At 41.2% G+C, this 16,326-nt stretch overlaps 1 protein-coding gene across 1 annotated transcript in view; it reads left to right on the forward strand.

Annotated features, from left to right (window-relative positions):
- The window catches only part of LOC137028171 (GTPase IMAP family member 8-like), a 52,213-nt gene that overhangs the window by 27,011 nt on the left and 8,876 nt on the right, over positions 1-16,326 (forward strand). The window contains exons 2-3 of the mRNA XM_067396940.1: positions 12,267-12,947; positions 14,180-14,842. Of these exons, the coding sequence (XP_067253041.1) occupies positions 12,267-12,947; positions 14,180-14,842 (1,344 nt within the window). The remainder of the gene's footprint in view (positions 1-12,266; positions 12,948-14,179; positions 14,843-16,326) is intronic.

Below are 16,326 nucleotides of genomic sequence, written 5' to 3' on the forward strand. Positions count from 1 at the left end.
CATGAAATTGTTCAGCCATGACTTCCTGTTCCACAGGAGTATAAACATGAGGAAACACAAAGGACAAATTCCCTTAATCATTCATCACAATGAGTAAAAACAAAGAATATAGTTCTGATGTGCAGCAAAAGATTGTTGAGCTTCACAAAATAGAAAGTGGCTGTAAGAAAATAGCTGAAGCTTTAAAAATCCCCATTTCTACCATCAGGGCAATAATTGAGAAGTTCCAATCAACTAAAGATGTTACAAATCTGACTGGAAGAGGACGAGTGTCTAAATCATCCTAATGCGCAGTGAGGAGGAAAGTTTGAGTGGACAAAGACTCTCCAAGGATCACAGTTGGAGAATTGCAGAGATTAGTTGAGTCTTGAGTCTCAGAAAGCCTAAAAAAATTATCAAAAGCACCTACATCACCACAAGATGTTCAGGAGGGTTTCAAGAAAAATCCTCTGCTCTCATCCAGAAATAATCTCCAGCATATTCAGTTGTCAGACAAGACTGGAACTTGAAACTAAAGATGAAACTAAAAATAGAGCTTTTTGGCAGCAAACCCACCAGATGGGTTTGGTGCACACATGGATAAAAAGTGCCCCATGCCCACGGTTAAATATACTGCTGGATCTTTAATGTTGTGGGCCTATTTTTCTGCTGGAGGTCCTGGACATCTTGTTCAGATACATGGTATCATGGATTCTATCAAATACCAACAGATAAAAAAATAAAAACCTGGAGAGTGCGCACGGACTTTGAAAGGTTCGCACGCTGAACTGTGCACGAGATGAAGCGGGACACGGAAAATAAGGCCTGGCTATAGTCTACCCATGGTTTAAGACAACTTTTATTTTCTTTCACACACAGCACAGAGAAACATCTTTCTAATAAACTGACCAAACTGCCTGTCAAGTGATGGACGAAACTGAAAATGATTTTATATTTTTTAAACAAATGAAAGGCAATCTGGATTAACATTCACAGCCACGATGTAGTCTACTTTAAACTTTAATATATATATATATATATATATATATATATATATATATATATATATATATATATATATATATATATACAGCTATGGAAAAAATTAAGAGACCACTTAACATTGATTTCTGAACTTGGAGTGGTCTCTTAATTTTTTCCATAGCTGTATATATATATATTAATAACTGCAGAAAGGCCACACTGCAGATAGATATACATTCCATATGTCGGCAAATCAAATTACATCGGCTAAATTGTCTGTGCGAGCAAGCTTTAACTAATCTACAGCGCAACATTGATGCACCAAAAAACAAAAAAATAATTAATTTAATTTTAAAAAATGATATTCGTTTTTATCAAACATTAATTTACAGAATTGAATTAGAACAGAATATACCGTTTTAATAAATGAAAATAGCCTATTTAAAAAAAAATTAAATATGATCAAGTCAAACTGCAAAATACCTGAAGTGCAGGGGAACATATATTCAAAACACAAGCCACAAATAGTTAAATTAGGTAACCCATAGTGATCAATCAATAAATTAAAATTAAAGAAATTATTAAAATAACGAAAGTATAGTTAGAATTGTCAACTTGTCTTTTTAAATGCAGAGACAATAAATGCTAAACTGGAGTGGCAGTCTTTTTAGCTAAACATTCACAACATCCAAAAATCAAATTACATCAGGCTGAAATAGTTTGAAATCACTTGTAGCTACCCTACCTGATTGAGAGACAAAAAGTCTTTCACGTGATCTGCCTGTGTCCGTTTGAGTCTTTTCAAATAGCGCTATAGTCAGCTCGTTGGCCGGCAGAAGCGCACCGCAGTGTTTGTCGTTGAGTTGTATAGGACATGAGCTGTTGGCACAACTTGCATCATACGTTTTTTTTGATCATCTTTTACCATTTCAAAGTGCATCCAATTCTGCACTTTATCCCAGACATTGTTAAAGATTTAATCCCTGCCGTAAAGATGCTCATCTGCCGGTCACGGATCATGAAAGTGAAACTTAAATCGGTAACTGGTTGGATTTATTCACGCACATTAAAAATATTTATTAAAAGCTTCTTTCTTTTCACATTTTTATTTATAGTATTAACATAATAGGCTTTATATTAACCTATTGGGAAAGAACCGGTATGTCTATAAATCAGATATTGAGCGCCCCCATATCTCGTCTCATAACACCCCTGCGACGATTCGACTGTGAGATTGGTAGTCGAATCAGGCTCCTCCTATTGAAGATTCGAATCGTTGACTATTCAGGGTCACCCCTAGACTCCAGACTCCGCTCCAGTGCCCGAGTCATCCCCAGACTCTGCTCCAGTGCCCGAGTCGTCCCCAGACTCCGCTCCAGTGCCCGAGTCGTCCCCAGACGCCGCTCCAGTGCCCGAATCGTCCCCAGACGCCGCTCCAGGGCCCAAGTCGTCCCCAGACTCCGCTCCAGTGCCCGAGTCGTCCCCAGACTCTGCTCCAGTGCCCGAGTCATCCCCAGACTCCGCTCCAGTGCCCGAGTCGTCCCCAGACTCCGCTCCAGTGCCCGAATCGTCCCCAGACTCCGCTCCAGTGCCCGAGTCGTCCCCAGACGCCGCTCCAGTGCCCGAGTCGTCCCCAGACTCCGCTCCAGTGCCCGAGTCGTCCCCAGACGCCGCTCCAGGGCCCCAGTCGTCCCCAGACTCCGCTCCAGTGCCCGAGTCATCCCCAGACTCTGCTCCAGTGCCCGAGTCGTCCCCAGACTCCGCTCCAGTGCCCGAGTCGTCCCCAGACGCCGCTCCAGGGCCCAAGTCGTCCCCAGACGCCGCTCCAGTGCCCGAGTCATCCCCAGACTCTGCTCCAGTGCCCGAGTCGTCCCCAGACTCCGCTCCAGTGCCCGAATCGTCCCCAGACGCCGCTCCAGGGCCCTAGTCGTCCCCAGACTCCGCTCCAGTGCCCGAGTCGTCCCCAGACTCTGCTCCAGTGCCCGAGTCATCCCCAGACGCCGCTCCAGTGCCCGAGTCGTCCCCAGACTCTGCTCCATTGCCCGAGTCATCCCCAGACGTCACTCAAGTGCCCGAGTCCTCCCCAGACTCTGCTCCAGTCGCCGAGCCCACTCCAGACTCCACTCCAGCCTCTGCTCCAGCCCACGAGCCCGTTTCAGACTCCGCTCCAGCTCACGAGCCTGCTCCAGACTCTGCTCCAGCCGCCGAGCACGCTAAAGACTCCGCTCCAGCCCACGAGCCCGCTCCATTCCTCAAGCCCTTTCCTGCCACTACTGAACTGCTATGGCTGCCCGAGGCTCCCGACCCGCCATGGCGCCCAGAGCTCCTAGACACGCCCTGGAGAGCTTTTGTACCTGTCTGCACCTCCACCCTCACCAGTGTGTAGGTCACCAGGGTGCCCACCTCCCCTCCCTGGTTGTTCCATCCACGGCGCGAGGACATGCCTACCGAGAGGGGGACTGTCACAGTTCCCTTCCTTTCTGGACTCCATATCCCATGATCCTCCCTGTTCCACACCTGCACTCACTTCACATTTTTGTAGAAATCCGATTCTGCATCCTTTCTGCTGCAACTGAACCATTACAATGATATTGAAAATTCTTCTATTAGCCACAGAAGTTAAATTATCACTAAGCAAGCCCAGTTACAGTGACAAGGGTTCCAAGTTCAGGTTTATGCTTTGAATCTTTTGCATTTTATGAAATATGTTATTCCAATTTTTGTATTAGATGACATTACCAGAAACATTGCGTGAGAGTGCCAATTACGTGATTGAGCCCCCACAAGAGTGATCGGGGGTTACATCGCCACGGAGCCCAAGCAGCATGCACCTGACCAGGTGTGTGAGCCGGCCGAGCCATCCATTGCCAAGGGATTGTTGGTGGACTTCAAGGGTTCGTAAATGAGCTCCGCCCATCCCCCTGGTACTGAGAGTAAGTTTTTTTTGCTGAGACACTTCTGGACTCTAGGTGTGGAGAGGACATTTTTCTAGCCCCAGTACTGTTGCCTGAACCTATCTGTCTTCTGCCTGCCCCATTGGTCCTGCCATGGTCCCTCTCCCACCATCTCTCCAATCTGTTTTGGACACTCTATTTTTTGGGGGGGGTTTGCATGGGACTCCAGTCTGTCTCTAGCCATCTGTGCCACCCAGTCACCTCCGTCTCCCTTCAGTCCTTTGATACCACCTCCTCTCAGTGGCGTGGCACCATCTCGGGCCTGCTGGGAACTGTCTTCTCCTGAGCATGAGGAGCCCGAGGCTCTGCCTCCAGCTTTACGAGCTGCCTCGATCTGTTGCCCTGGGTCCTGCGCCTGCGCTCCTTCTGCCCTCGACTTCAGCATGGACCATCTGCCATTCGACCTCGCCGGACCCCCTCGGCACACTGCCTCCACCTGGGTCAGATATCACTTCACCCTCCGCTGCAGACTTGCGGACCATCCGCTGCTCTCTGTTCCTCCACCCCTTTGACTACGACTTGCTCCACCCTACCTCAGGCTCCGCCTCAACCCTAGGTTGCTCCAACGCATCCTCATACTTCCAGATCCCCTCGTCGGTCTCAGGAGGTCGTCGCTGCGCCTCCGTCGTGGCCGCCAAGGTCTTCGCTATCTCTCCACCACCCCGGCTCATTGGCTGCATGGTGGGCTCCATCCTTGCCATCTTTGTCTACAGTCATTTTGTCTACAGCGCAAAGCGTGCTCTGACTCGATATTGCTTCAATCGTATCATTCTGCACCCGGGATGTGCATTACCGGTTTTTTGCTGTTGTTTTGAAGCGTTTCATATTATCATGGTTTTGCACACTGAAAGACTATTAATAGCCTATTCTGTTCTGTCGTATCATATCTTGTTGCCCCATTAAAAAGCTGCACAATACATTTAAAATAAGCGTCTTTTAATGTTACATATAAATCTAATATAAATCGTTTTTTTCATTTCATGAGAATACAAATAGTAATTTTAAACTTTTTATTAACATTTGGATTTATAAAATTACTGTGCAAAGTTTTTAGGCTAGAAAAATTTTTGCTGCTGAATTATATACTCGCCTAGTTTACTTATTTATTTATTGGTCAGCTTATGAATATATTTTTATTCATTTGTTATTTTTCTCTATAATGAGATGGTGTGTTTAGTGCATTCTGGATTGGTTGACAAATCAAAGATACAGGCTCCCACTAATAAATTAATTCAACAAAGGTAACCTCTTTTGCTACATATTTTTAATGGTTTAAATGTGTACTCTACATGTTTGACCACTTATGAACTATCATTTAGCCTACTATATGTTGTGTACATGACTAATGTGCCCTACCATCACCAATAAATAAATTACTTTCAGAGCAAAAAATTGTTTACAAGAGAACAAATTTCTTTATTGATCTAGTCATGTAATTTTGCTCTCAGAATGCACCAGATTTATGCATTTAAATTTAAAATGTACAAAATTTTTCAAAATTTTTTCTACCCCCCTAGAGGAACCGATGTCCACCCACCACAGTCTCACAAAATCCTGTGGGAAACACTGCCGTTATAATATTCTATGACAAGTTAACTGTTTGCTGGACAAACATAATGTTGTGCTTTTTGCAAAATAGAGAAAACTAACATGATGCATGATCTGTCGTCTCCCTCTGAACGGAGTCCAAGTCCAATCTGATAGTTCTCAGAAAATGCACTGTAACTTAGTAAGTCTAATTTTTTTGTGATTAGTATTCATGTCTAAAGAAACGTTGAAATGTTAGGTTTTAAATCGTTTAAGTCAAATTGAAAACAGAAATTCTCTGTTTATGTAATCTGTATGAAAAGAGACGCCTGTGATTCAGCTCATTATCCGCTAATGCGGCCACGCCCACGGAGGGAGCGCTATTCAGACGCAAATTCTGAGGCAATACATGCATTCATCATCTCAATCGTGTATTTATTGTCTTCAGAAGTGTTTATCTGCATGTTAAAGCCATGGTTAATGATCTCTGGAAGCCTCTGTTAGTTCCTATAATGTCACATGGCCTGTTCTTCTTTAGAGTAATTTGTGGACTAAAGGTGTACAGAGCGCCCTCCAGCTGCAAGTATGAATTGAAAACACAGTATCCAGCGCTCATAGTGATGATAATAAATATTATAAATAAATAATGCCAAGAGGCATTGCTTCAGACTTAGTAAAGTTAATTTTGTATCCAGAAAACAAGCTAAATGCAGTAATAACATTAATGAGAGGATGTATTGAAGTCTCTGGTGAGGTACAGCCATGGGAGCTGATCACGGCCACTCTAGTTAATGCTTGTGTTTAAGCCAGCTGTGCCGCGGCACGTTTCAGAAGCAGCTCTCTGTGCTGCTTCTCTAAAGATAGACAAATCTTTTATCCTTGTTGTTCATAACTGGACTTTTAAGTGTATGAGGCTACAGCACAAAGTAGGACATAGCAATAAACACAATTAAACTGGATAAAACTAAGCCAACTTAACCATGATTGAACCCCAAAAATAAAAAAAAAATCAAGAAAAACAATGTCGGACAGGCAAATCTCGTCAAGTCAAGTCACATTTATTTATATAGCGCTGTTTACAATGCAGATTGTGTCAAAGCAGCTTTACAGTGATAACTGGTATATAATTTAGAGCTGCACAGCTCTTAAAGAAAATGGTGTCAATGCAGGCAGATCAAAGCACTGTTGATTATCAAATGTCAAGTCAAATGTCAAGTGTCCCCAACTAAGCAAGCCAAAGGTGACAGGGGCAAGGAACCCAAACTTCAACAGGTGACATCAGGTGGCAAACAGGTGGCAAATAAGTGTTAAAATGGAGAAAAAAACCTTGGGAGAAACCAGGCTTAGTCGGGGGGCCAGTTCTCCTCTGGCGAACAGTGCTTTGTTACGATTCAGGTAGCTATCATAAGTCCAATGGGATTGCAACATTCAAAGTATTTATTTCAGTTCCATCCAGTTGAGAATCATATTCATCACACCGGTAACGGATTTGAAAATATAAATTGATAATGTGTTAGGAACCTTACAAAGCAGATGCATTTTTAGTCTAGATTTAAACGGACAGAGTGTGTCTGCTTCCCGAACAATGCTAGGAAGATTGTTCCAGAGTTTAGGTGCCAAATAGGAGAAGGATGTACCGCCTTCAGTTGATTTCGATATTCTAGGTATTATCAGCTGGCCTGAATTCTGAGATCGCAATAAACGTGAAGGACTATAATGCATTAAGAGCTCGCTCAGGTACTGGGGAGCTAAACCATTTAGTGCTTTGTAAGTAATTAGCAAGATTTTAAAATCTATACGATGTTTAACAGGAAGCCAATGCGGTGTTGACAGAACTGGGCTAATAAGGTCAAACTTCCTAGTTCTAACTGCATTTTGTACAAGCTGTAGTTTATTTATCAAGCGGGAGGAACAACCACCCAGTAGAGCGTTACAGTAATCTAGCCATGAGGTCATGAACGCATGAGCTAACTGTTCTGCATTTTTCATTGAGATCATATGTCGTAGTTTAGATATATTTTTAAGATGGAAGAATGCGGTTTTACAGATGCTAGAAACTTGGCCTTCAAATGAAAGATTGGTATCAAAGAGCACACCCAGGTTCCTAGGTTCCTGTCGGTCACTGAATCCTTGCGGATTGCAAAGCTGATTCCAAATCATCTGTTCTCATTCTGCTCGATCTGTCTGCTGCCTTTGACACGGTGAATCATCAGATTCTTCTGTCCACCCTCGCATCACTGGGCATCACAGGTACTCCACTTCTCTGGTTTGAATCCTATCTCACAGGAAGGTCTTTCAGGGTTGCCTGGAGAGGGGAGGTATCCAAAGCTCATCAATTGACCACAGGGGTTCTTCAGGGTTCAGTTCTTGGACCCCTCCTCTTTTCCATTTACGCTACATCACTTGGTCTCATCATTCGGGCACATGGTTTCTCCTATCATTGCTATGCTGATGACACACAACTCTTCCTTTCATTCCAACCAGATGATCCCACAGTAGCTGCACGAATCTCAAGCTGTCTGGCGGACATCTCGGCATGGATGAAAGAACATCATCTACAGCTCAACCTGTCTAAGACTGAGCTTCTCGTCTTCCCTGCCAATCCGACTCTAAATCATGACTTCAGCATCTAGCTAGGTACATCTTCAATTACCCCATCAAATTCGGCCAGAAATCTTGGAGTAATCCAACTGACCTTCAAGGACCACATTGCAAAGACAGCTCGGTCATGCAGATTTGCACTTTACAATATCAGGCCCTTCCTAACAGAACATGCAACTCAACTTCTGGTCCAGGCCCTGGTCATTTCTAGGATTGATTACTGCAATGCTCTTCTGGCTGGACTGCCATCATGCACAATCAAACCTCTACAAATGATTCAGAACGCTGCAGCACGTCTCGTCTTTAACGAGCCCAAAAGAGCCCACGTCACACCTTCATCTCTCTGCACTGGCTACCACTTGCTGCTTGCATAAAATTCAAGGCGTTGACGCTTGCTTACAGATCTACCACAGGCTCAGCACCCTCCTACTTCCACTCACTCTTACGAGTCTACACTCCTACCAGAACCCTGCGCTCATTAAAGGAGCGAAGGCTTGTGGTACCATCACAGAGTGGCACAAAATCACTCTCCAGAACATTCTCGTTCACTATTTCTTGCTGGTGGAACAATCTTCCTGTCTCCATCCGGAATGCAGAATCCTTGGCAATATTCAAAATACAGCTGAAAACTCATCTCTTTCGTGAGCACTTAACCTCATCTAAAAAACCTCATCTTCTTATTTCTATCCTTTCACTTCCTCTAATCCTTCTCTATTATAGTTTATGATACTCTGAGTACTGCCTAAAACTCGTATTATGAGCACTTCTTGTGTCTATTTGCCTCGTCATGTTGACTCACTTGTTGTATTCCTCACTTGTAAGTCGCTTTGGATAAAAGTGTCTGCCAAATGAATAAATGTAAATGTAAATGTAGCTATTTAGTAGTATATAATTTAGTAGTAGGAAATGGTCATCTAATTTTTTTATATCAGCTATGCATTCCTTTAATTTTGTGAATTGGTAAGTTTCGTCAGGGCGCAAAGAAATATAGAGCTGAGTATCATTAGCGTAACAATGAAAACTAACGCCATGCTTCCTAATGATATCTCCCAAGGGTAGCATGTACAGAGTGAAAAGCAACGGTCCTAGTACTGAGCCTTGTGGTACTCCATATTTAACTTGTGATTGATATGACATCTCATCGTTTACTACTACAAACTGATAACAGTCAGATAAGTATGATTTGAACCATGACAATGCAATTCCACTAATGCCAACATAATTTTCAAGTCTATTTAAGAGAATATTGTGATCAATAGTGTCAAATGCAGCATTAAGATCCAGTAACACTAATAGAGAGATACAACCACGATCTGATGATAAGAGCAAATCATTAGTGACTCTAATGAGAGCAGTCTCAGTACTATGGTACGGTCTAAATCCTGACTGGAAATCCTCACAGATATTATTTCTTTCTAAAAAGGAACATAGTTGTGATGAAACTGCCTTTTCTAGTATTTTTGACAGAAAAGTGAGATTTGAAACCGGCTTGTAATTGACTAATTCTCTATGATCAAGTTGTGTTTTTTGTGGTGTTTAGACAATTCTTCCTCTCCTAAAGCAGTAAATGAATTGAATTTTTCTTCAGGGACACTACAATGCACTGTCTGATGCGATACTGTAGTAGACGGTTGCATGGCTATAATTTTCTCTCTAATATTGTCAATCTTGCAAGTAAAGAAGTTCATAAAGTCATTACTGCTGTGCTCTTTGGGAACATCAGAAGTTGAAGCTTTATTTCTTGTTAATTTAGCCACTGTATCAAATAAATACCTAGGGTTGTGTTTATTTTCTTCTAAATATTTGAGAAATAAGCAGATCAAGCAGTTTTTAAGGCCTTTCTGTACTCAATCATTCTCTCTCTCCACGAAATGTGAAAAACTTCTAGTTTTCTTCCAGCTGCGCTCCACTTTTCTGGTAGCTCCCTTTAGGGCATGAGTGTGCTCATTGTACCATGGCGTTGGATTAATTTCCTTAATTTGTTTTAAGCATAAAGGAGCAACTGAGTCTAATGTGCTGGAAAAGACAGAGGCAATATTTTCTGTTGCAACATCAAGGTACAACATCTAAGCTGTCTGGTATGCTAAGGTGATGAAACTGATTAGGAAGATTATTTATAAAGCGATCTTTAGTGGTAGAAGTGATGGTTCTACCATATTTATGGCAGGGAGACAGTTTTGCAGCCTTGACTAAATGTAGTATACGCAAGACTAGATAATGATCTGAGATGTTGTTACTCTGCTGCAGAATTTCAATGGCATCAATATCAATTCCATGTGACAATATTAGATCTAAAGTATGATTACGACAATGAGTGGGTCCTGACATGTGTTGTCTAACACCAATGGAGATTTGAATGTCTGTAAATGCCAATCCTGATGCGTCTTTTTCATTATCTACATGGATATTAAAATCACCAACAACAAGGACTTTATCTGCAGCTAGTACTAACTCTGATAGAAAATCTGCAAATTCTTTGATAAAGTCTGTATGGTGTCCTGGTGGCCTGTATACAGTAGCCAGCACAACCCAAGCTTTATCATTTGTTTATCATTATTATCTCTAATTTTTATTTGTTGAACATCAATTAAATTTTTACCATTAAATGTGTTTGGAAGTTTTTTGTTTTTACTAATTCGGGGTACAGACACAGTCTCTATGTAATAATATCTAGGTGTAAGAGTTTCTATGTGTTGGGATTTATCTGACTTCTGTAACGTGAGGCAGCTAGCAGATGGTCGGTTTAGCCAGTCTGTCTGCTTCCTGTCCTGGGCCCCAGTTTGTCATGTTTCAGCTCTAAGACTATGTGCCATATTACTAGAGAGAAGAGCAGCACCATCCCGAGAGGGATGAATACCGTCTCTTTTTAACAGGTCAGGTCTGCCCCAAAAACTTTTCCAATTGTCTATGAAACCTATATTATTCTGCGGACATGATGATAATCTGCTAACTATCTCATCACTCCGACGAACAGGAAGGGGACCAGAGCAAATTACTTCTCCTGACATTGTATTTGCGAGTTCACACACCTCTTTAATGTTAATTTTAGTGATCTCCGACTGGCGAAGTCGAACATCATTAGTGCCGATGTGAATTATAATTTACGATTAGCATTAGCCAGCACTTTTAAATTTGCTTTGATGTCAGGTGCTCTGGCTCCCGGCAAACATGTGACTATGGTGGCTGGTGTCTCTATTTTCACGTTCCGTGTAATAGAATCGCCAATAACTAGGGCACTTTCAACAGGATTCTCAGTGGGTGCGTCACTGAGTGGGAAAAACCTGTTTGATGTTGTTAATGGAACGGAAGAGTGGTGTTTTCCGCGGCTAGGCCGCCTCACCATTACCCAAGTGCCCTGCTGCGCGGGCTCTACAGCCAGAACCAAACAATGTACAGAGTTCACTAAGCTAGTCGCATCCAAAACAGTATCTGAAGCCCCTGCATTCTTACTATCCTCGATTAAAGTTTGGATGCGTGTCTCTAATTCTGAGATTCTCTCTGTCAGCCTGACTATTTCCCTACATTTATGACATGTAAATCCCTCGTCGCTGACAGATAGAGCTATACTAAACGTGACAAGCAGAACAAGTAGCAATAGAGGGAGAGGATGACATGACTCACAGTGTTTGTAAACTGATCCGACTAACACAGCTGTTTGATGAATACGTAGAAAAAGAAAAAGGAGCACGTGAGAGACTGATGACAATTTAACAAACTAGCGAGATGCAAACGTGTTATAATAGCAATTTAGATTAAAAGATTAAAAGCTAGTGACGTCAGATTAATGTGGTAGGCAATATTAGATATAAGGTAATGATAATATAAGTAACAATGAATGAAAGTAAGCGATTCAAAACAAAACTATACGGAGTTACAGACGCAAACCACTCTAAGCAGCGAGCCTGACGGAGCAATCGAGCCTCTGATAGTGTGTCCGCCTCGCATACCAGCAGCAAGTGGGCCAAATCTCATGGTCTTGTGAATCCAGTTGCTTCGCTTCAGAAATGCTCCTGGTGTGAGCTGGCACCGTGTGGAGCACGTAACAAAACCACATCGGAGCCGTAATGCACCACAGACATATGCAGTGTAAATAAGGGGTTAGGTTTCTGATGGATGGGTTTAGGGGCTGGAATACACAGTTTGTACAGTGTAAAATCATTATATCTATGGAAATTAAATAAAACATTGAAACCCAACTTGTGTGTTTGTGCTCTTTTACAGTGAGGGATCTGAGGATTGTTCTGCTGGGAAAGAATGTGTCAGAAAACAGCCAAGTGGGAAACATTATACTGGGAACAGCAGCGTTTCACAGTGAAGCTTCATCTTCTTCACAGCAGCACAGCGTGAGAATCAGTGGAGCAGTGGAGAAGAGAAACCTCGCAGTCATCAACTCTTCTCACCTGCTCCAGCCTCATCTCTCAATCCATCTGATCACAGAGAGAGTGAGAGAGTGTGTGTCTCTGTCTGCTCCAGGACCTCATGTGATCTTATTAGTACTGCAGTATAATGACTTCAGTGAGCAGGACAAACACAGAGTGAAAACTGTGCTGAACCTCTTCAGTGTGAAGGCCATTAAACACACTATAGTGGTGACCACTGATGAAGAGACACGCACAGCCAAAATAGCTTCTATTGTAGTGAATAATACTGTAGGCAACTTCAAATGGGCTCCTATAGTAACAAATAACTCGATTACTAAATTAATAAAGGAGTGTGGAGGAGGACATCTTCAGTTTGATAGAAGTAATGCAGGATGGCGCTCTGAGATGATCAGAAGGACAGAGGAGATGCTGAAGAAAGAACAAGAAGAATTCCTCATCTGTAACATGTATGAAGATGGTGGTACATCAGTGGATAATGATCCGAGCAGTTCTGGCAAAAAGAATGGAAAACTCAATCAGGGTACAAAAATCTTTTTTTAAGGATAATACTTCTAAGAATATGCTCATTTATTACTTTTCTGTCCTTTACCCCTTTCCCTGCCATTGACAGAATTTTCAGACATTCCATGTTTTCACTGTTATACGCTATTACACATCATCAGAAAGAGTACCGAATCTCTAGATAAAAACAAGTGAAGAAGAAACAGAAACAAGCGACAGAAGCATTGCTTATGCATATTTTAGTCTTTGACAAAACATGATTTTCTCAGGGGTTTTTTTTGTTTGTTTTTTTTTTTCAAAATGTTGCTTTATTTATGAAACTTACCTACATTAAAAAAAACAGCACATGAAGCTAGAATAAAACTTTTTTGTTTAAAAGCAGAGGTTCTGTTATTTCTGTTTTGTTTAGATTTAAAAGCTTCTGAAAAATTTGTAAATAAAAAAAAAGAAGATATTTTTCAATATCAGACATTGACAAAAAGACAAAATATGCCGCTGAATACAGTCTCCAGCCACTGTTGGAGTAATACTGTAAGTAATAGGAGTAATAGGAGGCGGGAACCGGCGAACATTCAACGTAACTTTAATTCAAAATAAACAAAGAACAAAACGAAAGTAATGCCGGCAGACTGTCGCGGACGTCTGCCGGCCACACAAACATAATAAAACATAACATAAAGTCCAGGCCTGGTCCTCTCTCGTCCTTCACGGTCGTCGCTCCTCCTTTTATGCTCCCGGAGCTCCTCCGTGAGAGACTCACAGGTGATGCTCATTATCACTCGCGCCACCGGCCTCTTGCCGTTCCCTCACGGCTCTCGCCCGCCCTGCTCGTCACATACTGTTCTTAGGCTGTCACTGTTTACCCAAAAATTACTATTCTTTGTTTGCATATATCCAGAAGCCCACCACATTTAACACAATTGTAACAATCCAGGTGTGTATACACACGCACGATGAGTATAAGATCCAAAGTCAAACTTTACTAGAGAATCCAAAGGAGCAAACAGGAACACAGGAGATACATAGCCTCCAAATGTCTATTTATACCTAATATAACTATTCCTTTAAAGGCTGTAGTGTGAATGCTAGTGTGAAACTATTGCAAGGAAGCTTTCAGTTGATAAAAGAATGTATTGCAATCATCATATTTCAATCTTTTACTATATCATATTTTTATTGTTGTTTGTTGTTGGAAGTATACATTTGGTACCAAAGCTGAACTGAGTCTACCGTCTCTAAATATTGTTTCAGGGATTACTTCTGGAAAAACAAAGCTGAACATTGTGCTGTGTGGATATAATACATCACTCAAGAACTCAGTGTCTAAAATGATTAGAGGGAAACCTCAGAAACAGACAGAGAAAGAGAGAAATAAAGTGTGTGTGAAGAAAGAGGAGAAGATCGATGGACGTCAGATGACTGTAATAGAGCTTCCAGCTCTCACTCGGCTCTCAGAGGAGGAAGTGATGCGGGAGACTCTCAACTGTGTGTCTCTCTGTGATCCTGGAGTTCATCTGTTCATCCTCGTTACTCCTGTCACTCCACTGACTAATGAAGAAAAAGCAGAAATGGAGAAGATTACAAGAATATTTTACTCTAATGAGCACTTCATGGTGCTTTTCACTTCTGATCACACTATTGACAAAAGTGTGTCAGATTCTGTAACATATGAAGAATCTCAGAGGATCGTGAGTCTCTATGGGAGTTGGTACAATGTGATGGGGTTAAAGGACCAGAGAAACTCTGTACAGATCTCAAAGATGCTGGATTTTATAGAGAGCATAAAGACTGAACCCTATTCACTCCAGACGTATACGAGAGCTCCAGAGAAGAGAGTCAGACATGAACTAGAGGAGAAACTTAGTGAGAGAGAGAATGAAATCAAAGAGTTACAGGAGAAGATCAAGACACTGGGTGAGTGGATTTATTTCAGTTTATGAAGTATCTTTGTGAGAATAAGCTTATAAGTTATTTACAGTACAGTATATCTATACTGGATGAATATTAATACATTAATAAAAACCCTTTACCTATTTCAAGTAGAAAAAAAATGGACTAAAATATAATCTAAGTGAAACGATTAATCCAGTAATTCAGTGATTCTTTCAGAAAGACATTCACTGACCCTGTGTCCCAATGTCCATACTATCCACCCATATGTGGATATATATGGACTATGTGAGATTAGAATAAGTGTGTCCCAAAGCATAGTTTGTACTTGTAAAAAAAAATAAAAGTCCCCGGTTGGTCTACTATTTCCGGAAAATTTTTGATGCGTTGATCTGTGTACACTACACTGTAAAAAGTGACAATGTGCAATTACTGCTTTAAAGAGGTATTTCTACCTAATTCTACCGAAAAATTTTAATTTTGTGTTTTAACCTACTTCCATCAGTTTGATATAACATAAAACAAGGGAAAGCTTTTTTTAACTTAATTACGTTACACTGACCAAACATACAATTACATTAAAGCTCAGGATGGACACATTCAACACATGCGCACATGCTCCTTACTCATTTGCGAATTTTGCTTCTAAAATGTACTTAATAAATTTAAACTTCCTAAATTTACTCTCCTAATGCAGTCCCTTGCAAAGCATGCTGGGATCTACAGATCCACTGCCCAGGGCTGTGTTTCTCAAAAGCATCATGAGCTATTTTCTCGTAGAGACCATTGGTGGGAAAGGCTCTACTTAGGCTTACAATGCTAAACACAGCCCTGGGCATTGGATCTGTAGTTCCCAGCATAATAATTAACTAAGGTTTGCACAATTTATTTAATGCACCCAAGTTTAGTTTACAAAATCAAATTATTTGGAGAATTTTTGCCAATGAAATTACTGGGAAAAAAGTGTTCCAATCAACCTGAATTCACCCTATACTCTTTGAAATCACAATTGCATTGCATTATGTTGTTTTAAACCCCAAATATTTTACTTATAACATTCTCCATTAACAGTTATTCAGTTAGGCCTATTTGTAACAAGGTCATTGTAAAGTAAAAAAAAAGAAAAGAAAAAAAAAAGTAGTTTCAATGTAGCTTGTTACTTTTTACTTCTAACTACTTTTTCAGAAGGGTAGCTTAAATGTAACAACTACTGTAATTTATGAGTAGCTTGTAGCTTGTGAAGAGAAGCGACCACAATGAACTGAACCAAGGGAACTTAAATACACATGCAAACAAGGATAACTGAGCGAACCAAATGAACCAAATAAGCCAAATGAGCGAACTTGACAACAAATAAGGCATGGAGAAAAGGTGCAAATGAGGTGCAAATATATATATGAAGAGTTTGGTTCCAAAACGCGATAAACGCCATTTTCAATTATTTCAATATTTTTAGTAAAATGCCTGAATATAAGATAAATATTGGCAAAGTTTAGACATATATGTGA

The sequence above is a fragment of the Chanodichthys erythropterus genome, chromosome 10, assembly GCF_024489055.1.
Source record: "Chanodichthys erythropterus isolate Z2021 chromosome 10, ASM2448905v1, whole genome shotgun sequence".
Lineage (NCBI taxonomy): Eukaryota > Metazoa > Chordata > Actinopteri > Cypriniformes > Xenocyprididae > Chanodichthys > Chanodichthys erythropterus.